The sequence below is a fragment of the Diuraphis noxia genome, unplaced genomic scaffold, assembly GCF_037042655.1.
Source record: "Diuraphis noxia isolate RWA-SAM2 unplaced genomic scaffold, SU_Dnox_SAM2 contig0008, whole genome shotgun sequence".
Classification (NCBI taxonomy): domain Eukaryota; kingdom Metazoa; phylum Arthropoda; class Insecta; order Hemiptera; family Aphididae; genus Diuraphis; species Diuraphis noxia.
Genome location: NW_028301718.1, coordinates 4,205,703 through 4,229,451, shown reverse-complemented (window position 1 = coordinate 4,229,451; position 23,749 = coordinate 4,205,703). Strand labels below are relative to the sequence as shown.

The 23,749-nt window shown below is 28.9% G+C and overlaps 2 protein-coding genes across 8 annotated transcripts; one reads left to right on the top strand and one right to left on the bottom strand.

Moving 5' to 3' along the window:
• Positions 1-275: 275 nt before the first annotated feature.
• Positions 276-23,435, bottom strand: LOC149054286 (facilitated trehalose transporter Tret1-2 homolog). Of its 6 annotated transcripts, none has more exons than XM_089230449.1 (4): positions 23,268-23,435; positions 2,178-2,321; positions 1,885-1,999; positions 276-1,714 (listed from the first exon to the last, which is right to left on the bottom strand). In XM_089230449.1, exons 2-4 carry the CDS (start codon positions 2,277-2,279, stop codon positions 444-446), a joined length of 1,488 nt encoding a protein of 495 aa, XP_089086575.1. In that variant the 5' UTR covers positions 2,280-2,321; positions 23,268-23,435; the 3' UTR covers positions 276-443. The 6 variants fall into 6 exon arrangements, with proteins under 6 accessions (XP_089086575.1, XP_089086578.1, XP_089086577.1 ...); XM_089230452.1 differs by lacking the exon at positions 23,268-23,435 and adding an exon at positions 12,147-12,860; XM_089230451.1 differs by lacking the exon at positions 23,268-23,435 and adding an exon at positions 5,916-6,110.
• Positions 18,061-19,654, top strand: LOC149054287 (uncharacterized). Of its 2 annotated transcripts, none has more exons than XM_089230457.1 (3): positions 18,061-18,462; positions 18,597-18,794; positions 19,085-19,654. In XM_089230457.1, the coding sequence occupies exons 1-3, from the start codon at positions 18,442-18,444 to the stop codon at positions 19,229-19,231; spliced, it is 366 nt and encodes a 121-aa protein (XP_089086583.1). In that variant the 5' UTR covers positions 18,061-18,441; the 3' UTR covers positions 19,232-19,654. The 2 variants fall into 2 exon arrangements, with proteins under 2 accessions (XP_089086583.1, XP_089086582.1); XM_089230456.1 differs by having other exon boundaries at positions 18,219-18,462; positions 18,567-18,794; positions 19,085-19,650.
• Positions 23,436-23,749: the final 314 nt, after the last annotated feature.

Here is a 23,749-nt window from a genome sequence, read left to right as displayed (position 1 = left end):
TTAAGTTTTAACATTATATATTATTGAGACGCCCCCTTTTCAACAAGCACCCTGGGCGTAGGCCCAGGTCACCCACCTCTAACGCCGGCCCTGATTGTGGTCGTAGATGTTCTTCGTCTCTGTTCCACGAAAATCCAATTTGAAAATATTTAGAACAATATTTTCCGGTTGAAATTTTATTTTTGTTTTGTTTTGTCTATATATTATAGTCTATAGTGCCTACAGAACTCAATCTTTGTACTTAAACTTTTTATAAAGACGAAAACACATGGTAATATTTAATCATATTATAATTTATATTTCAAAAATAATCGTCACGGACATAAAAAAAAGAGAAAAAAGAAATCATATAATATTATATTTATAACGATATAATGAAAAATGAGATCCTCGAAAATCAATATATTATAATAAAATATAAAGGTACACCCATCATGCATAGTTCAAATGACCTCATCGGCGATGGTACTCCCCTTACGGTAACCTCCGGTGTCATAACCGCTGTCAGACTTCTTCCGCAGGAACTCGTCGCTTATTTGCTTAATGGTTTTGCCCCGGGTATCCGGTACGATCACCGCGACGAACACTAGCGTAAGCAGCGCCAGGGCCCCGTACAGCGCGAACACGCCCGGGCCCAGCCATATGCGCAGATACGGGTACGACTTGATGGCAATGAAGTTGAATACAGACGACATGCACGCGACGATAGAACCGGCCACACCTGCCACGTCAGTGGGGAACACTTCGCCGAGCATAGCATACGGTATGGGCCGAAGTCCCAGTCCGTTCATGGCCATGTTGAGCAGTACACAACCGATGACCACCACATTATTAACGAACGAATCACCGCCGCTATAGCATTGCAGAAACCCGGCTAGCAGCATCATGGAAGCGGCGTAGCCAGCGCATGACACATAGGACAGCTGCTTGAAACCGGACTGGGTGAGTAGTACAGACAGCATGACCATAGCCGCCAGGTTGGTGAACCCCGCCAGCAGTGTCACCACGTAATTGTCTACGGTCACGTCGAGGCCGCCGAGTAGCTGAACCATGTACGCGGTTAGCACAAACGAACCACACGCCTGCTGGAAGAACAGGAACGTCGTCATTATCGCCATTGGCTTGTAAACGTCCGGCTCGGATAGCCTGTCCACGATCCGGGACCTGACGCGCACCGTGGTGGCAGTATCTCCGTCTAGTGACATTGCCCGAGACGTTTGCAGTATGGGCTGGGCAATACGTAAAACCCGCTGAGAGAACTCTGCGTCACCGCGGCGGCCCTGTCCAAACAGCCACGGTGGACTTTCGGGAATGAGCAGGCCAATGAATATGAATGCGGCAAACGACACAAACGCCGCCACGTAAGCAACCACGTACGCGGGCATTAGCGCGCCCAACAGGTACGTGAGGAACATGCCGAAGTTGAGCATGATGGACGTCATTATCGTGAAGCATCCACGTAGCCCGGTGTAATTGACCGTGATGCACTCAGCCGCGTAAACTGTGGCCGGGGTTGTAGACAAGCCCACTGACATGCCCACCAGCAGTTGGCCTGTATACAGCACATACAGGCTGGCCGGCTGCCTGGACAACAACAGCCATCCCAGACAAGACGGCAGGTTGGTCACCATAAGCGCCGTCTTACGGCCGAGCTTATCGATCATCGGCCCGCTTAACAGGCAACCGATTGGCATCATCGTAGATGGTAGACTAGCTACACCGGAAAAAATAAAACTTTGAGTTATACTTTTTATACAGTACGCCTAATCCCATTCTTGTTTGTGATTGCATTTTTAAGCGTTTACTATATAATATGGTAAACTAATTACCACGTACCTTCAAAAAAATTAAGTAAAATTAAAAAATTAAAATTAAAATAAATACCAAACCATGATTGTTCATTAACTGTTAACTCCAATTGATCCAAAACAATAGCAGAATATCCAAAACTCATGCCCGGCGCCAAACATGGCATTGTTACTACCAATGCCAGCCATAACTGAAACGAAACAATAAATTAGTTATCATTAAGAATACTTTTTGTTAAATTATACACACACATATATATTTATTTATTATTGTATAAAAATGAAAATCACAAATTTTTTAAGCATCTAATCAATTATATTTTTATTTTATAAAAAAAATTATTTAATCTATAATTTTATTATACTAACCACTCGGCTTATTGTACTTGCATAATGCAAATTATGTGGTTTACTTGAGTAATTTGTGTACACATGACTAGTTATTAAGTCAGTTTTTTCATTTGGCTCCATGTATTTTGATGGTAGAATCGATTTTAAAAAGTTAGTCAGAGTCTGAAAATGTAATATAGTTTTGTTAATATTTATTACATAGGTACTATAATTGTAGGATTGTATTTTTTAGATACATTTGTTTTTTGTACGGATATGTTTTAGATGTTTTGGTAATAGTATGAATTATATAGGCACGCGTACACGGAAAACAATATTTTAAATTTTCAATCATATAATATATATATAAAGTATAATGTATATGATTTATAGTTTTATTATATTACATTCTTTGTATATTTTATAAACTATACCTATAGGCTATAGTATAGTCAGTATAGGTAGTAAGTACAGTATTAGATAAATAAGTAGTTATTTTAAAATGTAATGAAGTTACTTAACTCATTAGATACATACTCAAATGTCTCTAATCAAATAAAGTAATATTTTATTAATTGGATACTTAGTGTTCAATGATAAAACAATTTTAGTAAAAAAAAAAATGAATATGATATTATAATTTAAATAAAATTTATCTAGATAGGTAGGTAAATATGTCATATAAGATAACCAATGCCCAATAGATAAATCATAAATGTCATAATAGCTACCTAGTACCTAGATAAGATAATAGATATTTTTTACCTAGCTATAATAAGTCTCAATACTGGTCTAGACTCTAGAGAGATCGATTATAAAACGGATGTGTGAAATTTCAATTCAATGATATGAAATCATTGTAAACCTACGAAAAACTATTCTGAGCAAAAACAGTATGTCAATTGTCAGCTAATTTTATTTTATAATATCTTTATAATTACATAGCCTTATGATAATATTGTAAAAATATAAAATGGGCTTATGAATATATTCATGTTATTGTATCAGTATCCATCATTATAGTTTTAGTTGTGAATATTTATAGCCGCTAAGCTATATTAAATTATCACACTTAATCAAATACAAACAATTATAAAAAAATTATATAGGTACTAATGAATTTAAGAAATGACTTGGCCCCTTTTGAAATCACAAATTTTCTAATTTATGTTTTTTTCTTAGCGTGTTTTTTACATGTATAGACGCGTATTGTCGATGATCAATGTCTGAGTAAATGCGGACCACTATTAAAAATAATAGTATAATAAATAATATTATATGTAAAATATATGTTGTTACGTGAAATATTGTATTTTTTGAAACACAGTATTTCATGAAATGTTATACCTAATGGTGTAATATTTTTATTAATACCTACTTACTATACTTACTAATTAGCCACCATATAATAATATTAAAATATAATATATATTATAGTGTTATGTACTTATGTTATTGGTATTTGGTACATCTAGGGTTCTAAAATTTTATTGAAATATTTTTTACATACTTAGTACATTATACAAATTACATAAAATTCATATATATACTTAAAAAAGTTTCAAAACACATGAATTACCTATTTACTTATATCAATTTCTTAATTCATGTTTATTTAAAATTGTATAATTAATAATTAGATATAGGTATAACCAGAGTACCCATTATAACATTATTATGATTATTGTTAATTCTGTGATTATAATAATCTATGAGTTAAAAACTTAAAACCTTATTTAGTATTCCTATTTAAATAAAAATTTTATATTTATTAAATCCTTAGTATAATAGTATTATTATAATTTATAATTTACAGCCTATAGGACTTATATAAATAATATAATATAATATTTGTATGTTAATATATTATAAATATAGCATTATAAATTAACATTATAATTTATAAACATCAAAGAAAAACATAATTTGTGAACCGATAATCATTAATTAGCTATGAAATCAGTGTGATCATATATAGTGATGATTTTGTCAAATATGCCAAAAAAAAAAAATAATATTTAAAAAAAAATTAAAGTTTTAGATTCGGGGCGGAGAGAGGAAGGTATTGATTTTATTGATTTTACAATGATGTGTGTGTGTTTTTTTTTGTGTCTGACATCACGTTTTGGGTCAGTAGAAATGCTTTGATTTTCGACTTTAGTACCTTGTTAGATCAGAAATCTAGTTGGTATTTGGGGGGGGGGGGGGGGGTCAAAAGTAAAAAATTATTAATACTTTTCTAAATAATCGAGAAAAACAAACTAAAAATTAAGGCGAAAACGGAAAATTGTATGCACTATCAGTTTTCGACAAAATCGATTTTGGTTTTTGATGTAATTTTAAAACAAATGACCATAGATACATGAAATTTTAACCGAATGTTTATATAAGTATATTCTATCTACCATGCAATTTTCAAAAAAATTCGACTTAAGTTGAACTATTTATAGGCATATGCAAATTTCGATCATTATTAGTTTTTTTTAAATTTATATCGATAAAAAATTTATTTGTTGGGTAGAAAAGCTTGAAAATATAAGGCTCTTAACATATTATTACAATAGCAGTTGAAAAAAAAGGAATTCATAGTCACAATTTTTTTTTATAAGCATTCAAAGTTTGAATTTTGACAACATACGTAAAAATCACGAAAATTCGCAAATTATTTTAAGCTAGACATTCATAAAAATGTTCTTTTTAAATCTAAAATTTGAAAATTTTTAATAATCTACAATATATCCTAGACAGATCCATCTCCGCTCTGAATCGTTTTTCGTATACAATAATATAATATCATTGGATTCGAATTTAATTCCTTCCTTTACAGTAACCCACTTGTAACCTATACATATACTGTGCAGCAGAGCGACATCCACGACTTACTCGCTTTTTTTCTTTGAATATTTCAAAGTGAAAATTTCATGTGAAATATTTGATACTTATAACCCGTACATCACATCAGGGTATACAATATAATATATTCAGTAACTACACAAGTGTGCACTAAAACAGGTAAACTAACCTTTTTTATGAATTGCCTCCTGGACGCGATTCGTGTTTCCTTTTCATCTACGGTTAATTATTATAAGAGGTTTGTAAAGGGATACAGCCATAATAAAAATATCAGATTATATTAAAAAATTAACTGTATAAAAAATAATACTATAATATAAAAATCGTTATAATCACATATTTGGAAGAAAAATAATATCTAATTCCCTTGAAATCCATATTAATTTATCGATGGGAAGTCTCAAGTCTATATATATAGTTAGTAATATGTTTTTACTGAAAATATCTATTAAAGTAAAAACCACTAAAAACTAGTTTTCGTATAATAATATAATGTTCGTGATGAATATTTAATTTATTATTATTATTGTTATTGTAAAAAAAATTATCAAAATTAAAAATAAATTTGGAATCCACTGAAAAGTGTTAGGTGAAAAAGTAATATGAATTACGCCTCGGATCATGGTTGAAATATACAAGGTTATTGCATATATACCCCTTCTCTACCAAATATTTGATGATAATAACAAAAATGGCAGCGTAAAGAGAGCCAACCATAATCGAGTATATATGCGCGGTAATTTTGAACATTATATAGCGTATTTTCCAATTTCTATGATAAGAAAAATTGATATAATTGTAATTTGTGATATCCCTTTACGCAGCCATTTTGTATCTGATGATAACAATTCTTGTCGATATGCAATAACCTTGTATATTTTCAACCATGCCTCGGATGCAATTCGTTCAAAAAGGTTTGTTTACCTGACTTTGACGCAATTCGTGTGCACCTAACCGCTATACTATGCTATACTCCGGTCCACGAGCGATCAGGATCGCAATCCGCCCAAAACTCGTCCTATCCTAACCCACACTTAGCGCGCCATGATTATGGCATATAGTGGGGGAAATTCCGTCGCTGCCGGTTATTCTGCATGCGCGTGACGGTACGATTTCTCGTGGGAAGAAGTACACCACCAATTCCCGTTATTGTAAAGGTAATCTAAAACCGGTTTTAAAAAATTCAAATGAACCGTAGACGTAGAGGATAAATAATTAACGTAATTTATTCCATGTTTTATATTTTCAATGTATACATATATATATTATTATGTATACTGTAGTTGCATTGTGCCACTACCAAGCCACCAAGGTTCAAGGAATACGTCAAGTATAAAAGCAATGGTTAATAAAAGAACGAAAAAAAAATATAAGAGAGGCCTTTTTATAGTTTGTGGAAAATTCATGAGTCATGAACTCATGACGTAAGTTACACAAATACTATACTTACAAGTTACAATACTTTAAAAAAAACGCATGAATGACGAGTGTAGGACTCAACTCGAACTACTTAATTTTAAAACGATTACAAGGTTAGAGTTGTAATTTGTGGAATAATATTTTCTTATACCTAAGATTGCAAGTAGCTGGCATATACGTAAATCGAAGAAGGTAATTTATTACAAACAAAATAAATATTAGAGAATTCCAAAGTCATAAAATAACTAAAAAGTACCTACATTTCTATGCTATACAATACACATAGGGTCTAACTAAAAAGTAATAACTGTCTACTCCAAATAGTGCTAATTTAAAGTTTTAACACATCAATCATATTCAGTCATTCGTTTTTTAATTACAACCTGCAAATAGCCAATAGGTAACCATGTATATGTATGAAAATAAATGTTGTCAAAACCAGTTTTGAATAAAAATAAAAATAAAAATAAAAAATAAAAATAAAAATAAATCTAAGGCTTGAAAATTTAATACAAGATTCCTTACAAGTTTTTAAATCTTTATCACAAATAAAAAGTCCACCGGAAATTCAAATTAAATTTTTATGAGCATTTGAAATTCAAATTTTTACAACATTGGATTTTCACTGGATTTCACATTTAGTGATTTTCTTATTTTGGTGTAACTCTAAAAGTTTAAAACAAATGACCGCAGATACTTGAAATTTTCACTGAATGTTTATATAGGCATTTTCTATATTTGATAAAATTTTCAAAATATTTAGATTTGTTTTGAGCTGTTAACTGGCATTTTAATTTTTCAACTTTTTTAGTTTTTTTTTCTATAAATATCGATAAAAAATTATATGTTCGGTAGAAAAGCTTGAAAATTTAATACGAGGCTTCTAACACATTGTAACAATAGTAGTTAAAAACTATTAAAAATACGTAGGCACGATTTTTTTTTATAAGCATTTAAAGTTCAAATTTTGACTAAATACGTAAAATTTACGGCAATGTTCAAATTATCTTACATAGAAATTTATAACAGTTTTTCTTTTTAATTCTAAGATTTGAAAATATAATATAAGGCTCCTAACATATTTTTACAATAGCAATTGAAAAATAAAAGAAATGCGTAGTCACAATTTTTTTTTACAAGCATTCCAAGTTTGAATTTTGACACCATATGTAAATATTACGGCAATGTTCAAATTATCTTAGATAGAAATTCATAAAAAAATTCCTTTTTAAATCTAAGATTTGAAAATTTAATACAAGATTCCTTACAAGTTTTTAAATCTTTATCACAAATAAAAAGTCCACCGGAAATTCAAATTAAATTTTTATGAGCATTTGAAATTCAAATTTTTACAACATTGGATTTTCACTGGATTTCACATTTAGTGATTTTCTTATTTTGGTGTAACTCTAAAAATTTAAAACAAATGACCGCAGATACTTGAAATTTTCACTGAATGTTTATATAGGCATTTTCTATATTTGAAAAAATTTTGAAAATATTTAGATTTGTTTTGAGCTGTTAACTGGCATTTTAATTTTTCAACTTTTTTAGTTTTTTTTTTCTATAAATATCGATAAAAATTTATTTGTTCGGTAGAAAAGCTTGAAAATTTAATACAAGGCTTCTTACACATTTTAACAATAGTAGTTGAAAAATAAAATAAATTCATGGTCAATTTTTTTTTTACAAGGATTCAAAGTTTGAATTTTGATAACATACGTAAAAATCACGACAATTCATAAATTATTTTATGCTAGAAATTCATAAAAAATTTTCCTTTTATATCTAAGATTTGAAAATTTAATACATAGCTCCTATCATATTTTTACAATAGCAATTGAAAAATAAAAATAAATGCGTTGTCACAATTTTTTTTTTACAAGCATTCAAGGTTTGAATTTTGACAACATTTGTAAAAATCACGAAAATCACGAAAATTCGCAAATTATTTCAAACTAGAAATTCATAACAAATTTTCTTTTTAAATCTAAGATTTGAAAATTTTTAATAATCTATGAGATATCCTAGACAGATAAACCGTCTTCGCTCAGAATCGTGTTTCGTATACAATGATATAATATCATTGGAATCAAATTTAATTTCATCCATTACAGTAACCCACTTGTAACCTACTGTACAGCAGAGCGACATCCACGACTTACCCGCCTTTTTGTTGTTGTCATTTCGATCATTTTTTGTAGTAATGACTAGGTAACTGTATTCAAAAATTCTAACCTGGTAATACTCTTTTGAGTATATAGAGTATATAAGTCAATATATTTTTTAATATTATTTTTTTTTTCTGGTACCGTGTTGTTGATGGTCTTGTGTCAGTATTCTGCATTAAAATGTAGGTGTCGATTTGTAATTGTGTTAAAACATCAATTAAAACAAATATATTTGGATGTGGTGAAGAAAATGATTTATTGATCTTCGCGTGGAAAGACTCATATTGAGCTTAAAATATAATATAATAATTATAGGAAAATGAGTGTTAACTATAAATGTTTAATCCCTTCTAAATGCATGATAATTTTTGAAATATTTTTGAGACCAAGTACAGTTAGACCAATACCTGTTTTTTACCCGAGTGAAGTTCGGCCATTACCTTTTTTAAACCCAAGTGCAATTCGACTAAAATAAGTGCAATTTGACCATATCCATTTTTATAAATTTGTTTTGTACTTTATTTATTCGATTTATATGTAAAAGTTGATGAGGTGGTGACCAAATATTAATAGCGTATTCAAGTATTAACGGACTAGTGACATATAGAGTATTTAGTGCATTAACATTAGATAAACCAATGGTGTTACGATTTAAAAATCCAAGTATTTTATAAGATTTATTACAGATGTAATTAATGTGGTCATTAAATGAAAGGTTGGAAAAGAAAATAACACCTAGATCTTTAATTGTGTGGTAACTCGGACAAGGGGATTAGAATTAATAGAATATTGGAAGTTGATATACGAACGGAAAAGAAAAAATGATATATAATTACATTTGTTATTGTTTATTGATTACCATTTATAAAATTTAACTATGCAATTCTGTAAATCCAAGCAGTAAGATGTGTTATTTATAACATTAAAAACCTTCAAGTCATCAGCAAAGAGCTAGAATTCACAGGTTGAAAAGCATTGGGATACATCATTAATAAAAATGTTAAATAGCCACGGTGAAAGGTGGCCACCTCGTGGGACACCTGAAGTAACGGAAATGAGAAAAGACGAATAATTATGTAGATAAGAGTTGAACCATGTTAATAATGGATCTGATACACATATACAATATGATTTTAGCTTATTGACGCTATCGAATGCTTTTTTGAGGTCAGTGTAAATAACATCAACCTGTGAACCTGATTCAATTGCATCTAACAGAAACGAATGAACGGAAAGATCAAAAAAGGTGTGTGACGGTAGATCGACCAAATCTAAACTAAGGTTTAAGTTTTGACTTAAACCTTCGAAAATATCAGCAATCGTAAATTTAATATTATTTAGATCAACAGTATTATGTTTAGAAAAAATAGTTGGTGTAAATGAGTTAATATTAGGCTGATAAACAGAGCTAAAATAGTTTCCAAAAAGATTAGCAATATCTTGGCTAGAATTTGCAAGTCACTTCGTTAAGAGACATAGATTGTAGGATAGAATCATCTTGTTTTTTAGAACGGACAAAATTCCAAAAACGTTTTGGGTTAAGTAGTAAATCCGATTGTATACGATTAAAATAATTATTATATGCAATACGAGATTCAATTTTGATTTGTAGCCGTAAAAGTTTAAATGTATTGAAATCAATGGGATTTTTATTACGTTTGAATGTTTTATGTGCAATTTTTTTTTTAATAATTAAACTTATGAAGTAGGTATTTATTATACCAAAAGGGGAAATTTGTTTTTTTAGGAGTGATTTTTAGTTACGAATAATTCAATGGGAGTATTTAGTGTTGAGTAAAAACAAGAAATGGCTATATTAATGTCCGGACTGCTTAAAATTTCGTTCCAATAATTACAAGAATTAAGAGCGTATAAGCCACTATAAGATAAGCGCCACCAAAATTTGTACGGTTAAAATCAAAATAACTAAGAATTGAATCGTATTTACTATAACCCGTAGAAATATCAAAGCTAATATACAGAGCGGGGTGATATGAACGTGTCTAAAGGTAATATAGCTTTATCAGCGTCATTAAGAGGACGTGATACCCGCATGTGTTGTCTCTGTCTTACAAGTGCATTATATAGTAAATTTTACGTTCAGCAGAACACGTGTAGCTCCGTTTGCTCAAAAATTAGAATGAATTGACCTCTTATGAAATTTAAAGGTATGATTGTTATCTAGTCAACCTCATATGCTTTTTAATATATTTAAATTTTAAAAGAAGTTATGAGTATTTTAAGATGCACAAAAAATTCACAATTTTAAAATACTCATAACTCGCTTTAAATTTGATATAAAATAAAAAGCATATGAGGTTGTCTAGATAATTATCTTACCTTTAAATTTTATAAGAGGTCAGTTCACTCTAATTTTTAAGTTAACGGAGCTACACGTGTTCTGCTGAGCGAAAAATGTACCATGTTACGCATTTGTAAGACGGAGACAACACATGCGGGTATCACGTCCTCTTAAGAGTACCTAACAGTGGTATTTGTTGTTTCCGTCTTACCAGTGCGTAATATAGCAAATTTACGCTCAAAAGAACACTTTGTAGCTCATTTAGTTTAAAAATTACAGTAAATCGACCTATTATGAAACTTGATGGTTATAGAACATTATCTGTGTTTGTACGTTGGTTTTTTACGATAATTCAATTTTTAAGTGAGTTATGAGCATATAATATACAGTACATTAAAAATGCTCATAACTCACTTAAAAATTGAATTATCGTAAAAAACCAATGTACAAACACAGACAATGTTCTTACCATCAAGTTCCATAATAGGTCGATTCACTGTAATTTTTAAACTAAATGAGCTACAAGTGTTTTGCTAAGCGTAAATTTGCTACCTAACCTAAACTTTGGGAATGAATGTTAGAAAATAATAAATCTAATAATAAACCCAATAAATTATACCATTTATTAAATTGTCGGCAGTTGAGATAAGGGAATTCGTCGATAACGGTTGCCGCTTGATTATAAATACCATAATGGCACTATTAACGTAATCATTATAAACATTAAACAAGCCAGTTTAACTTTGGTAAATTAAAATCACCGCAAATAATAATTTCATAATTAGGGTGTAACGAAACAATTAAATTTAAAGCATTAAAAAATGTAACGTAACTATCAATACTACTCTTGGGTGGAAAATAAACACCAGTGACTATTAAATCTTTATTATTAACCCGGACGTGAATAAATAAGTGTTCAGTGTTAGAAGTAGAAAGTGCATTTAAACGTTTGGAAAAAAATTTTCTTTTTACACAAATTAAAACTCCACCACTTAGACTAACACCGGAATTTGTATAGTCATGATCACATCTATAGATCTTAAATGAGGAAAAACCAAGTTCAGATGATAGGAAGTTATTATTTAAGTTAGTTTTGACAATTACATAAAAATCCAAAGTAAATAAAGATTCATTGATACGTAATAAATCTAACTTTGTACGCATCGCCCATCCCCCTAACATTTTGAAATAAGCCATCTATATGCTTACATTTAAAGTTAGATAAATTATTATTAGTATTAGTTAAAGTAAAGTGAACAATACCTGACGCGGTATTTAGTTTTTTTGTAGAATGGTTGGAACAATGGAACTTCTTTGATATAGCCATATAGCCGATGTAAAAGTTATTTTCACTCATATTTTTGCGTATTGAAAGTTGTTCTCGTACTTAATTGTAGAAACTGCGTTGTGAAGTGGTCCAATCAACGGTTAATCGGATAAATTTCATGTCAGGCAGATTCCGGAGGCGATTTTTTGATTTCAGTAATAACCCAACGTCAGATTTGTTTACGCATATAATTTTTATCGGTCGAGATTTTGGTACTGTTCAACCCAGACGAACTATTTTTGAAGTAGCAACAATTTTATCAAAAATATCATTAACTAGTGAGGTGTCTTCGACATCATTAGCAGAATCGGCGACGTTAAATAAAATTATATTTTTTTCACATGATTGGCGGTCTTGCAGTTCGTTGAAAATGTCTGAATAAGAAGCGTTGGCATTAGTAGTTGGATGTGATTCAAATTTGACAATTCTTGACTCCAGTAAACATAATTTTTCTCGAAGGCGTGTATTTAAGGCAAATACATGATCAATTTTATCATTAGTAGATTTTAAAAGGTCGAACAATTTATTAATTTTAGAAAGTAAATCAAAATTAGGAGAGCAAACACTACATTTCCAAGTTGAGATAGGATCCAGCAGTAGCAATGTAATAATTACTATATGCGCTGTATTTTACATGCAACCACAACAAGTTATATAGATAGTAATAGCCGATGAACAGATATAGCACGTGAAAGCCATAACGAACCAGTGAGAACTGATAACGACGTATCAATAACGGATGTACGCAGTACGCACGTCTTACCTGTACGACAGATTATAATACTGTACTGACTACTGAGTGATGAATGACACAAAGTCTAAAAGTTATGACGTAGGTATTTTTCATTTAATATATTGACTGACGATTGTGTCGTCTGTATACCTATGTCAAATAACGTATCATTGGAGAATTAGCTCAAAGTCAAGATTCAGTCCTCGACAAAATTGATGCTTCAGGTTTTCGACGAGCTCCGGACAAATCACTCGAAAGCGTTGAAAAGTGATATCGTGATTTATCACAATTTTTATGCCCAGCTTGTTACGCTTGCTGTGTTCATAGGACAATGTTTTTGACGTTGTTATATGTCCGCCATTGTGCGCCTTTGTTTCGGGTTTGCTATGCACTTTTGTGTTGAGCTGGCCGTCCGTTGTGTTAGTCGGATAAAATATCGTCTTATAATCTGTTTACGTCTGCCATCATACTACGCGTTCGCTTGGCCGACGTTTTTTACCCTTGTGTTTGCAACTGTTAGGGCAGGTTTCTGCCCGTATTTCGTGTATACCGTGCTGCCTTCGGATCTTAGAACTTGGCCGAGGACACCTGACATTCGCTACCGGAATCATCAGCTGGTCATAAATATTTTAAGCGGTACTATCCCGAACCTAAAGCGATGTATCATAGATATAGGTATTACCTAACTTTAAACCCTATAATCTAACCTAATACGATGGTTCAACTTCTGTAATATCTTATATCCCTAATCTATATAGATTTACAAAATATAATTTTTTTATGTTAATTAATTGATTTTTATTTGACAGATATTATAGTTTTTTGAAAATTTGGATAAAAAAACAATTATGGATTAAACATGTCGATGCTTACATCTCTATATAGACTGCTTGTAGAAATTGTATCTATTCTATAAAGGTATACTTTCAGTTTTTTGTAACCGTTGTAAAAATCTTACGAAGAACCTTGTATTGAATTTTGAAAATGTTGACCATATAATATAGAACAGAAAAATGTTAATAATACATTAAGGTATAAATGCGCTCTACAGTATCACGTGGAGTACGATATATGCTATGTGCAGTATAATAAAACTTTATTCCATCATAGATTTGGATTTTCTTCATAAATTGTTTAATAATTTTATATTTTTCATCGAGTTTATTCTATTTTAGAATATAGAATATACATATATAGCCATATAGGTACAAGGTGTAACAGATAGAACTGACTTTTGGAAGGAATAACTTTTGTTTAAATTAATATTTTTTTTTTCCAATAAGAGACCTAGTGCTATACACGTATAATTCATTGTTTTATGTTTATTTTTAAGTATTAAAAATAGGTTATGTAAAGTTGGTAAAAAGATTTATTTAAGTCAAGTAATTTATTTTTTAGAATTTTTTTAAAATTCAATATTTTCTTGGTTAAATTAATTTGGAACGTAATAACTTTTTAAAAAGAATGATTTTTGAGAATTTGCTGATATGAGTATATTTCTTAAATAATATACTATTATCATATAATATTAACAATTTTTGTAATTCGTTAATTTAGCATGATTTTTTTTCAGGTCTTTCATATATATATATACGAACCATAATTCACAACTATTGAACTATGTCAATTTAACTCGTTAGATCATTTCTTTATTGACAAAGACTGGTTTCTTAATCCAGATTGTCGACATCATGTTCAATGATTTAGTATTGTTAAGTGTTGACTGTACCTATATCATTATTATTTATATGAACTACTTTAGAATCTAAAATACGAAATATCTAAAGTTTAGATATTTCGTATTAATAAAACGCAAAATAGGTTTTCAATCTATTCATTAATTATTTTATATCATTCTCAATCTCTGTATGAAAACCCAGACACACCTTGTATATATATTTTATGTATACAATGAATACAACGATCATATAGGTTACTATAGTGTTATGTATATTGTATTTCATAATTGTTGTAGACAGTAATAAATGTATATGATAAACTTTATTTTTCGATCTTTGAGGCACTTATTATTAGTTATTACTATTAAGTATTAAATATAAGTTAGGTTAGGTTAGGTTAACTTGTAAGTTACCAATCAACTAAATTGCAATAAATGTTTATATAATAGGAAACTATAGCTTTCATTGCTTTCAATGTACATAAATACAATATACTAAGTTCTTTACATTAGGCAGTAGGCATCACTTATATTATAACAATACCTATACCTACTCAAATATTATTAAAATATATTGGTATACAATACATACAAATTATGTAGTAATAATTACTATAATAAAGATTATAATTTATAACATTTTGCTGATTCCTATACTATCAATTAGGTTTCAATGTTCACGTATGATGCATTACATAATTCATTTTAAACATCAGATATTTGATTGATTAATTAGGAAAATGGCCTTGCAATCATAAAAAAATTGTTATCGTTGAATTCTCATTCACGTATCTAACATTGTAACAAAACGTGTTGGATGTAATTAAAAATAAAAGTAAAACGAGGGATTTGATTATAAATTATAGTCTATAATAATTACTATTTAACAATTTAACAGTTTGACATTCTTGGATACATAGATACATTATATGACTATTTTCACTTATAAAACGGGGAAGATTGCCCTCAATTAAAAAAAAAAAACCAAATTGTAGATAGGTACAATAGGTACATAGAAATTACTATCACATTAAGAATTTTCATAATTAATTTAATAAAATGAAAAAAAGAACAATTTAGATATTTTTTGAATAAATGTGATCTCCATTCCTATCCTTTAATCAATGGTTTAGCCAGGAGGGGTTTAGGAGTTGTTTAACCCCCCCTGGCCTAAAAAAGATACAGTGATAACTCATTAGTTTTGATTGTATAATGCAGAGTCGAAATGATAACACATTAATACACATTACTACATTAGGCACTGGCACCATAAAAACATAAAGAATGTTTTATGACGAAAATGAAGTACCTACGAATTCAAACGGTTAAACGATTTTAGTTATGTACAAAAAGATAAACCCTCCTCCTACCCTTAGATAATTTCTTAATTTCTGGCTACGCCATTGCCTCTAAACGTACAATCGTAGTGTCCTATAAATAATAATATAATAATAATATAACTTAAAATTTCAAGACTTTGTTTAAATCCTACATCATTTAGGCAACATAGTTATACATATAATAAACGGTTTATATACACATAGATTAGGTGAGATATATGTATATATTGTATATTATAAACACACAAATATTAAATATTAAAAGTACCTAAATACAATTAAAAACTTAAGTATCTAGTAAAATGTGTAGGTTAGTCAGGATCTTGTCATCTTAATAAAATAAAATGTTATGATGGCCGATAGCCGATAGGTGATAAATTTAAATGAATAAAATGTTTAAAATATTTAAAAAAGGTGGGTAAGTCGTGGATGTCGCTCTGCTATACAGTACGTTACAAGTGGGTTACTGCAATGGATGAAATTAAATTTGAATCCAATGATACTATATAATTGTACCTATACGAAAAACGATTCTGAGCGAAGCCGGTTTATCTGTCTAGGATATATTATAGACTATGAAAAATTTTCAAATCTAAGATTTAAAAAGAAATTTTTTTATGAATTCCTAGTTTAAAAAAATTCGCGAATTTTCGTGATTTTCGTGATTTTTACATAATATGTTGTCAAAATTCAAACTTTGAATGCTTGTAAAAAAAAATTGTGACTACGCATTTCTTTTATTTTTCAACTGCTTTTGTTAAAATGTGTTAGAAGCCTTGTATTAAATTTTCAAGCTTTTCTACCGAACAGTTAATTTTTTATCGATATTTAAAGAAAAAAAAACTAAAAAAGTTGAAAAATTAAAATGTCAGTAAACAGCTCAAAACAAATCTAAATATTTTGAAAATTTTATCAAATATAGAAAATGCCTATATAAACATTCAGTCAAAATTTCGAGTTTTTTCAGTCATTTGTTTTAGAGTTACACCAAATTAAGGAAATCGCTAAAAGTGAAAATCCAATGTTGTAAAAATTTAAATTTCAAATGCTCATAAAAATTTTATTTGAATTTCCGGTTGAATTTTTATTTGTGATAAAGATTTAAAAACTTGTAAGGAATCTTGTATTAAATTTTTCAATCTTATATTTAAAAATAAAATTTTTTATGAATTTCTAGCTTAAAATAATTTGTGAATTTTCGTAATTTTTACGTATTTTGTCTAAATTCAAACTTTGAATGCTTATAAAAAAGAATTGTGACTATGAATTTCTTTTTTTTTTCAATTGCTATTGTAACAATATGTTAAGAGCCTTGTATTAAATTTTCAAATCTTAGATCTAAAAAGAAAAATTTTCAAGCTTTTCTGTCTAACAAATAAATTTTTATCGAAATTTATAGCAAAAAAAACTAAAAAAGTTGAAAAATTAAAATGTCAGCAAACAGCTCAAAACATCTAAACATTCGGTGAAAATTTCATGTATCAATGGTCATTTGTTTTAAAGTTACATCAAAAACCAAAATCGATTTTGTCGAAAAATGAGTGTGCGTAAATTTTCCCTTAATTTTTAGTTTGTTTTTCTCGATTCTTTAGAAAAGTATTAAAAATTTTTAATTTTATGATTTTTCAACTTTAAAATTACTTGCAAATTTTCCCGTTTTCAACATACTTCGTAAAAATTTGAACTATAAATGCTTATAACAAAAAATTGTGACTAACGATTTTTAATTTTTTTTAGCTACACACATAGAAATATTGGTGTTGATTTAGCAATAATTAAGATGTTGAATATAAATAAGTTAAATTAAGAAATATTTGTATTACACATGACGACAATGGCGTGTTGAATTGAGTTATATAGTGTAACAACACAAATGTTTAAAATTACTCATAACTTATATTATTTTAAATATACGTTATGCTTAAATTTATCTAAAATTAACTCAAAATAATAAAAAAATATATTAATATGACATTTTGATTTTATTAATTTGAATAATAAATGTGGGTCGAATCAACAGTCATAAATGGCATTTTGACCACCATAATATATATAGCAGAGAATGGATTTGATAACTACAATTATGTTAAATCAACCCCATTATACTTTAAAACGACGTGCGATAAAGGAGCAAAATTTACCGGAAGTCTAAATTTAGCGCAAACTTCCCGTGGCCGCGTCATGGGTGACGAGATAGACCAAGTTTCCAAGATATTGATAAATGATAACTGTCGTTCGACGTTTGTGTGTGTGTTCTTTTGTTTGTTTATATTAATAGTTTTATTACAACTAATGTGCAGTGTACGCCATACATAATACTTGTGTTATTTCAAATTCCAATTCATAACCGTCTCCGCGTTCTTCGCTGTAGTCGCATAGGCATAACAGCGTTGGTACTTCGTTGGTCAATTATTAAATATTGCAAATTTATTTTTTTGTCAAATTGTATAAATGTATGTTATCATTTTATCAATACGAATATGGATTTGTTTCAAGAAGAAGTATGTGTTAAATTAACTAAATATTTTTAAAGAATTCTATTTTTATAGTGCAATTTTAAATTGAATGGTGTTCTTAAACGAACATATCGTTTTCTGTAATATAGTTTCTATATTCGGATTCTTTGGCACCGCAGACAATTGCAGTTACACAGCAGTCTGTTGGAGGACATTTATTTGAAAGTACTTTAGTCCAAGATATTTCAAATCATTATACAATCCTATCTACGCCTTCAACGAGTACATCAACGTCTAAAAACGGCTCAAAAAAAAGACTATCGCCATTAGGACATAAGAAATATGGTATTTATAAACCAATGGAATGGACGAATGAAGTAAGTTTATTATTTGAATTCAGATAAGTAACAGATTTTTTAATTAAATCAATTCAAAATAGTTAAGTTTTAATATTAGTCAAACCTTATATTTAGGATTTATTAAGACATTTAAATGTAACATAATTAAAATATTATAAGCTAATTTTTACTATTAATTTATTAACTCAATTAGGTAATTTTACATTTTGAATAACTTTCCCAGGCTCAAATATAATCAAACTATTTACATGATATTTAAATACAAAAAAGACATAACATATTTTAAGGACTTTAAATTTTGTTTATAGGCAGTATTAGATTTAATACATACAACCAATGATGGGAGATATATTTTAGTTGATGCTGAACTAAATGATGGGTCTTTATCTGACGATTCCCAGAATTTACTCACACAACTTTTAATAAACCATTCATTTCAAGAAAATAGCAAGTAAGAATATATTTCATAATAATTTGTTAATGGATAATTTTTTATCAGGGTTTGAGTGTATATATAGTTTACATAGAAGTGTGCACTGCACAAGTAGGAAGCAGATGCTGTACTTAAACATTTTCTTAGGGCTATAAATCTTTTTGCTGTTAATAAAATCGGTACAACACTAGATTCTATTTGATTATAATATTTAGTACATATTATTAAATAATACTAAATATTGTGATGCATCTAATACTTAAGTCTGTTTGTATCATTAAGATATGCATTATAATTTGTAATGTATTTAAAATATAATACTTTTTTGTTGTTTATTAGTATTCATCACAATAAATTATTACCTATCTGTATATTTTATTTATAATATATATATTTTGTTTTGTATATATTACCTATTTATTTAATTGTATTTGTGACATCAATAAAAGTTTGATTTGTATATAAAACTGAAAAAAATTGTCATTTATTTACCTTATATCATGTATCTATATCTGCTATACGCATAGCATAAATGACAAATGTCATAAATCTTATTTGTATTCATAGCATTTAAACTACGGCTTGGTAGACTTCAAGCCGATATTAGCCAGACCAGTTACTTATTGTAGTGTAAAAATACCTTACAAGGTAAAAAATATTCAAAGTTATGTGGTAAAAATAACATACAATAAAATTATTTTGAATATTTAAAATTTGTTGATTCAATATTTTCTTTTAAATTAAATCAATAACAAAAATGAGGTTATTTTAACACTTGCATTGTGTAATTTTACATCAATTGCTTCTTATCAAACAACTACAATAATGAAGTTGAATTGAAGTATATCTTATTTGATCTATATTATATATAGAGTTAATTTCACTAATAGTTGGAGTTATTTTAACAATAAAATAACGTTTTAAAGTCACACACAATATAATTGTTTTAAATAAGTTTGTAGTTATTTTGATTCTGAATTGAAACGGAGATAACTACTAATTATTTATTTAAAATAAATATTATGATCAACAATTAGTTTTTGTTAAATTAACAACAAATTGGGACTGGCTGGAAAACGACGTGCAGTTGTGCGTAACATTGACACTTTCGAGAGTTGAATCAACTACACTTTTCTATGTGTGTACAATAAGTACAACTTATAAGGAACCGTGTATTAAGTTTTCAAGTTTTTTTTGGTCATCCGAAATTTTTAACCGATACTTTTGTCTATAAATAACTCAAAAAAGTGAAATTTTTTGAAAATTAAACTGTATATATTTAACACTAACATAAACATTTGGTGAAAATTTCAAGTATTTACAGTGATTATTAAAAATTAAGGGGAAAACGGGAAATTTTACGCACAATCAGTTTTCGACAAAATCGATTTTTATTTTTGATGTAACTTTAAAACAAATCACCATTGATACATGAAATTTTCAAGCATTTTTGACTTAAGTTGAACTATTCATAGGTATATGCAATTTTCGATCTTTATTAGTTTTTTTTAAAATTAATATCGATTAAAATTTATAAAAATTTTCTTTTTAAATCTAAGATTTGAAAATTTAATACAAGATTCCTTACAAATTTGTCAATCTTTATCACAAAAAAAATGTCAACCGGAAATTCAAATTAAATTTTATTAGCATTTGAATTTCAAATATTGACAGAAATTCGTCAAAACCATGAATATTTGCAAATTTTTTTGTAGTTCAAAATTTATAATATTGTTTGTATTTGTATCTAAGGTTATAAAATTTAACACTAAGTTTTCCATAAGTTTTGCTTCAAATAGCTATAGAGAAAATTTGAAGCGTCATTATAGGAAAAATGTTTTGAGCGTTTGAGTTTTAAATTTTTATGAAATCGCGTAATGATAACAATTTATCCTCACACCATCTATGATAATATAAGGTATTATGAATTATGAATTATGATAACTACATGCAAAGTTTTTGGAATAATTGATTAACCATGCCTTATGCAAAATGCGTCCTAATTGAAAAAAAAAATATTTGTTTCAATGTAGAATATATGACAATATTTAAATATAATATATCCTAGACTGACAAATCATCTCCGTTCAGAATCGTTTTTCGTATACAATGACACCTATCATTGCATTCAAATCTAACCTACCCTAGTCAGAGGTCCACCCCACCACCTATTACAGCAGAGCGATACCCACTTTCCCGCTTTTTTTTTAAATTAAATTAATCAAAAAATCTACAGACATTGACCTAATGAAAGAAATTAAATGGTGAAATATTTTAAAACTTAAAAACTTATTAAGACAGTTAAATTAATTTACGGACCGTCGACCCTATTAAGTCTCAAGTTTGAACTGTAGATTGATCACAAACAACTAAACTATTTAATTAGGAACACACAATTTATTAATCCATTCCAAATTATAATATTATATATTTTATACGCCTACTGAACGCGTATGACAATTGTATTATTTGACAGTTTTACATTGAAATTATACTTATAACAGTTATAACCGATCTCAGAGGCATGCGCAGTTTTTGGTTTTAGGATGTGCATTCCTATTTTATAATTTATTTCTCCCCTCTTATCCATCCAATACAAAATGTTATATAAAAATAAAACATGGATGTTGGTGGTGGACGTACATACCTTTTACCACCCACGCACTCTGCAGAAGGGCACTCCATTGGCCATTATGTGTAGGTATTTAATATAATTACATATATATTTTGATTCATTTTTAAATTATTTTTCATCTCATGAGCATGCCATTATAAGTATGCAAGTGCCGAGTAAGGATTATATATATATTATTAAGATGAAGTCCTTATTTAACTGATTAGTTGTTTGATGGAATAATGTTCAGTAGTAGTAGACACATAGGTTATGTAATTTTATTTAAGTGCAGTATTAAAATATAAATTAATATTTAGGTATTTGTTTTTATTTAATATTATTCAATATAACATGGGCGTCCCTAAGGGGGGGCAAGACGGGGCACTTGCCCCCCCCCCCCCTGGAAAAATGTTATTCCCACAGTAATTGGTAAAATTCCTATTAAGAAATTAGCTTCTAAAAATAGGTTTACCTATGTTGCTATAATATGTCAACGCACGACTATCCATGAAAACTATCATTAATAATAATCAGATTATTTTATCTTATCGTATTTTTTGATTGCTCACATGACAATAAATTATTAGCCGTTTGCTGTTACATTGTGTCGCTTACGTGAAAATATACCCATCATTATTATTATACGCGGCGGGCGGATACTCCCATAATTTCCAACGCAGCTTTCGATCGAAACGACTGTCATCGTATTCTAGCAGCAATAAAATATTAAAATCACGACAAGGTAAAATCTTTTTATAATATTAATTATGGACATATGGAACTTTTTTAAGAAACCTAAATTAGATGATAGTCCTAATGGACCGTTAGATAAAACAAAAAGTTTAACTATAGACACTAATTCCACAAGTACAGTTGATATTACTGACTTGAGTAAAGGTGGTAGTTTTACTGACCACATTGAATATGTTGATGACAAGGAAGTGGCTTATTATAAAAATGATATAGGACATTACTTGACAAATGTAAATATTAACGATGCTTTAAAGTTTGATATTTTGTGTAATCCATGGGTACCACCTACTTCATATAATTTTAAAAATGATTTAAAATCGGAAAATGGTTGTCCATTTAGACACATATGGCTGGAAGAGAATAATACGCCATTATACTCGACAATATTGTTTAAACTACTGTTATATAATTACGTATGGCCAATAAATTATTATTATTATTATTACTATAAACAAAATGTATAAAAAAATTTTCATTTATTTTTTAAATTAATTCCCCCCCCCCCCTAGAAAAATGTCTGGGGATGCCCATGCAATATAATAATCGTAGATATAGGCCACTCTGTCTCATTTTATCCCTAATAAATAAATGCTTATATATGATAAGTTATCATTGATAACCTATATGATATAATTAATATTTAGAGTACCTACAAATAGTTTAAGATTTATAAAATTTAATTTAACTTTACCTTAGAAAATAATTGTTCTTAGGTACCATACTCGATGAAAATCACAACTGTTGTATACTTGTATTTAATTTAACATTAACATTAAACAAATAATAACTATATATATTGTGTTTCATAAACATTCACGTTGAGCTAGCGCTGTAGTACCAAGTGGCAGGTACTGCAGATTACTGACTGACCGAGATTTGAGTAATGAGAGTCCGAGTGTGTTACATTGTTATAATGTTATAATAGGTAGCACATGGCGATGGCATCCAAACAGAGTGCAGCTCATAACTATAATATACCTACACGTTGCAAACAAGTGGGGAAAAGCCGAGAGTAAAAGCGCATAACTTTAGATAAATGATAAAAATATAAAATATTAATTAGGTATAATATTATAATGGTATGATGTGTTATATAGGTATATTATACCTATGTAATACATAAAATATAGATATAATGTTAAAAGAAACGGCTAGGTAGGTTGGTAGGTACTG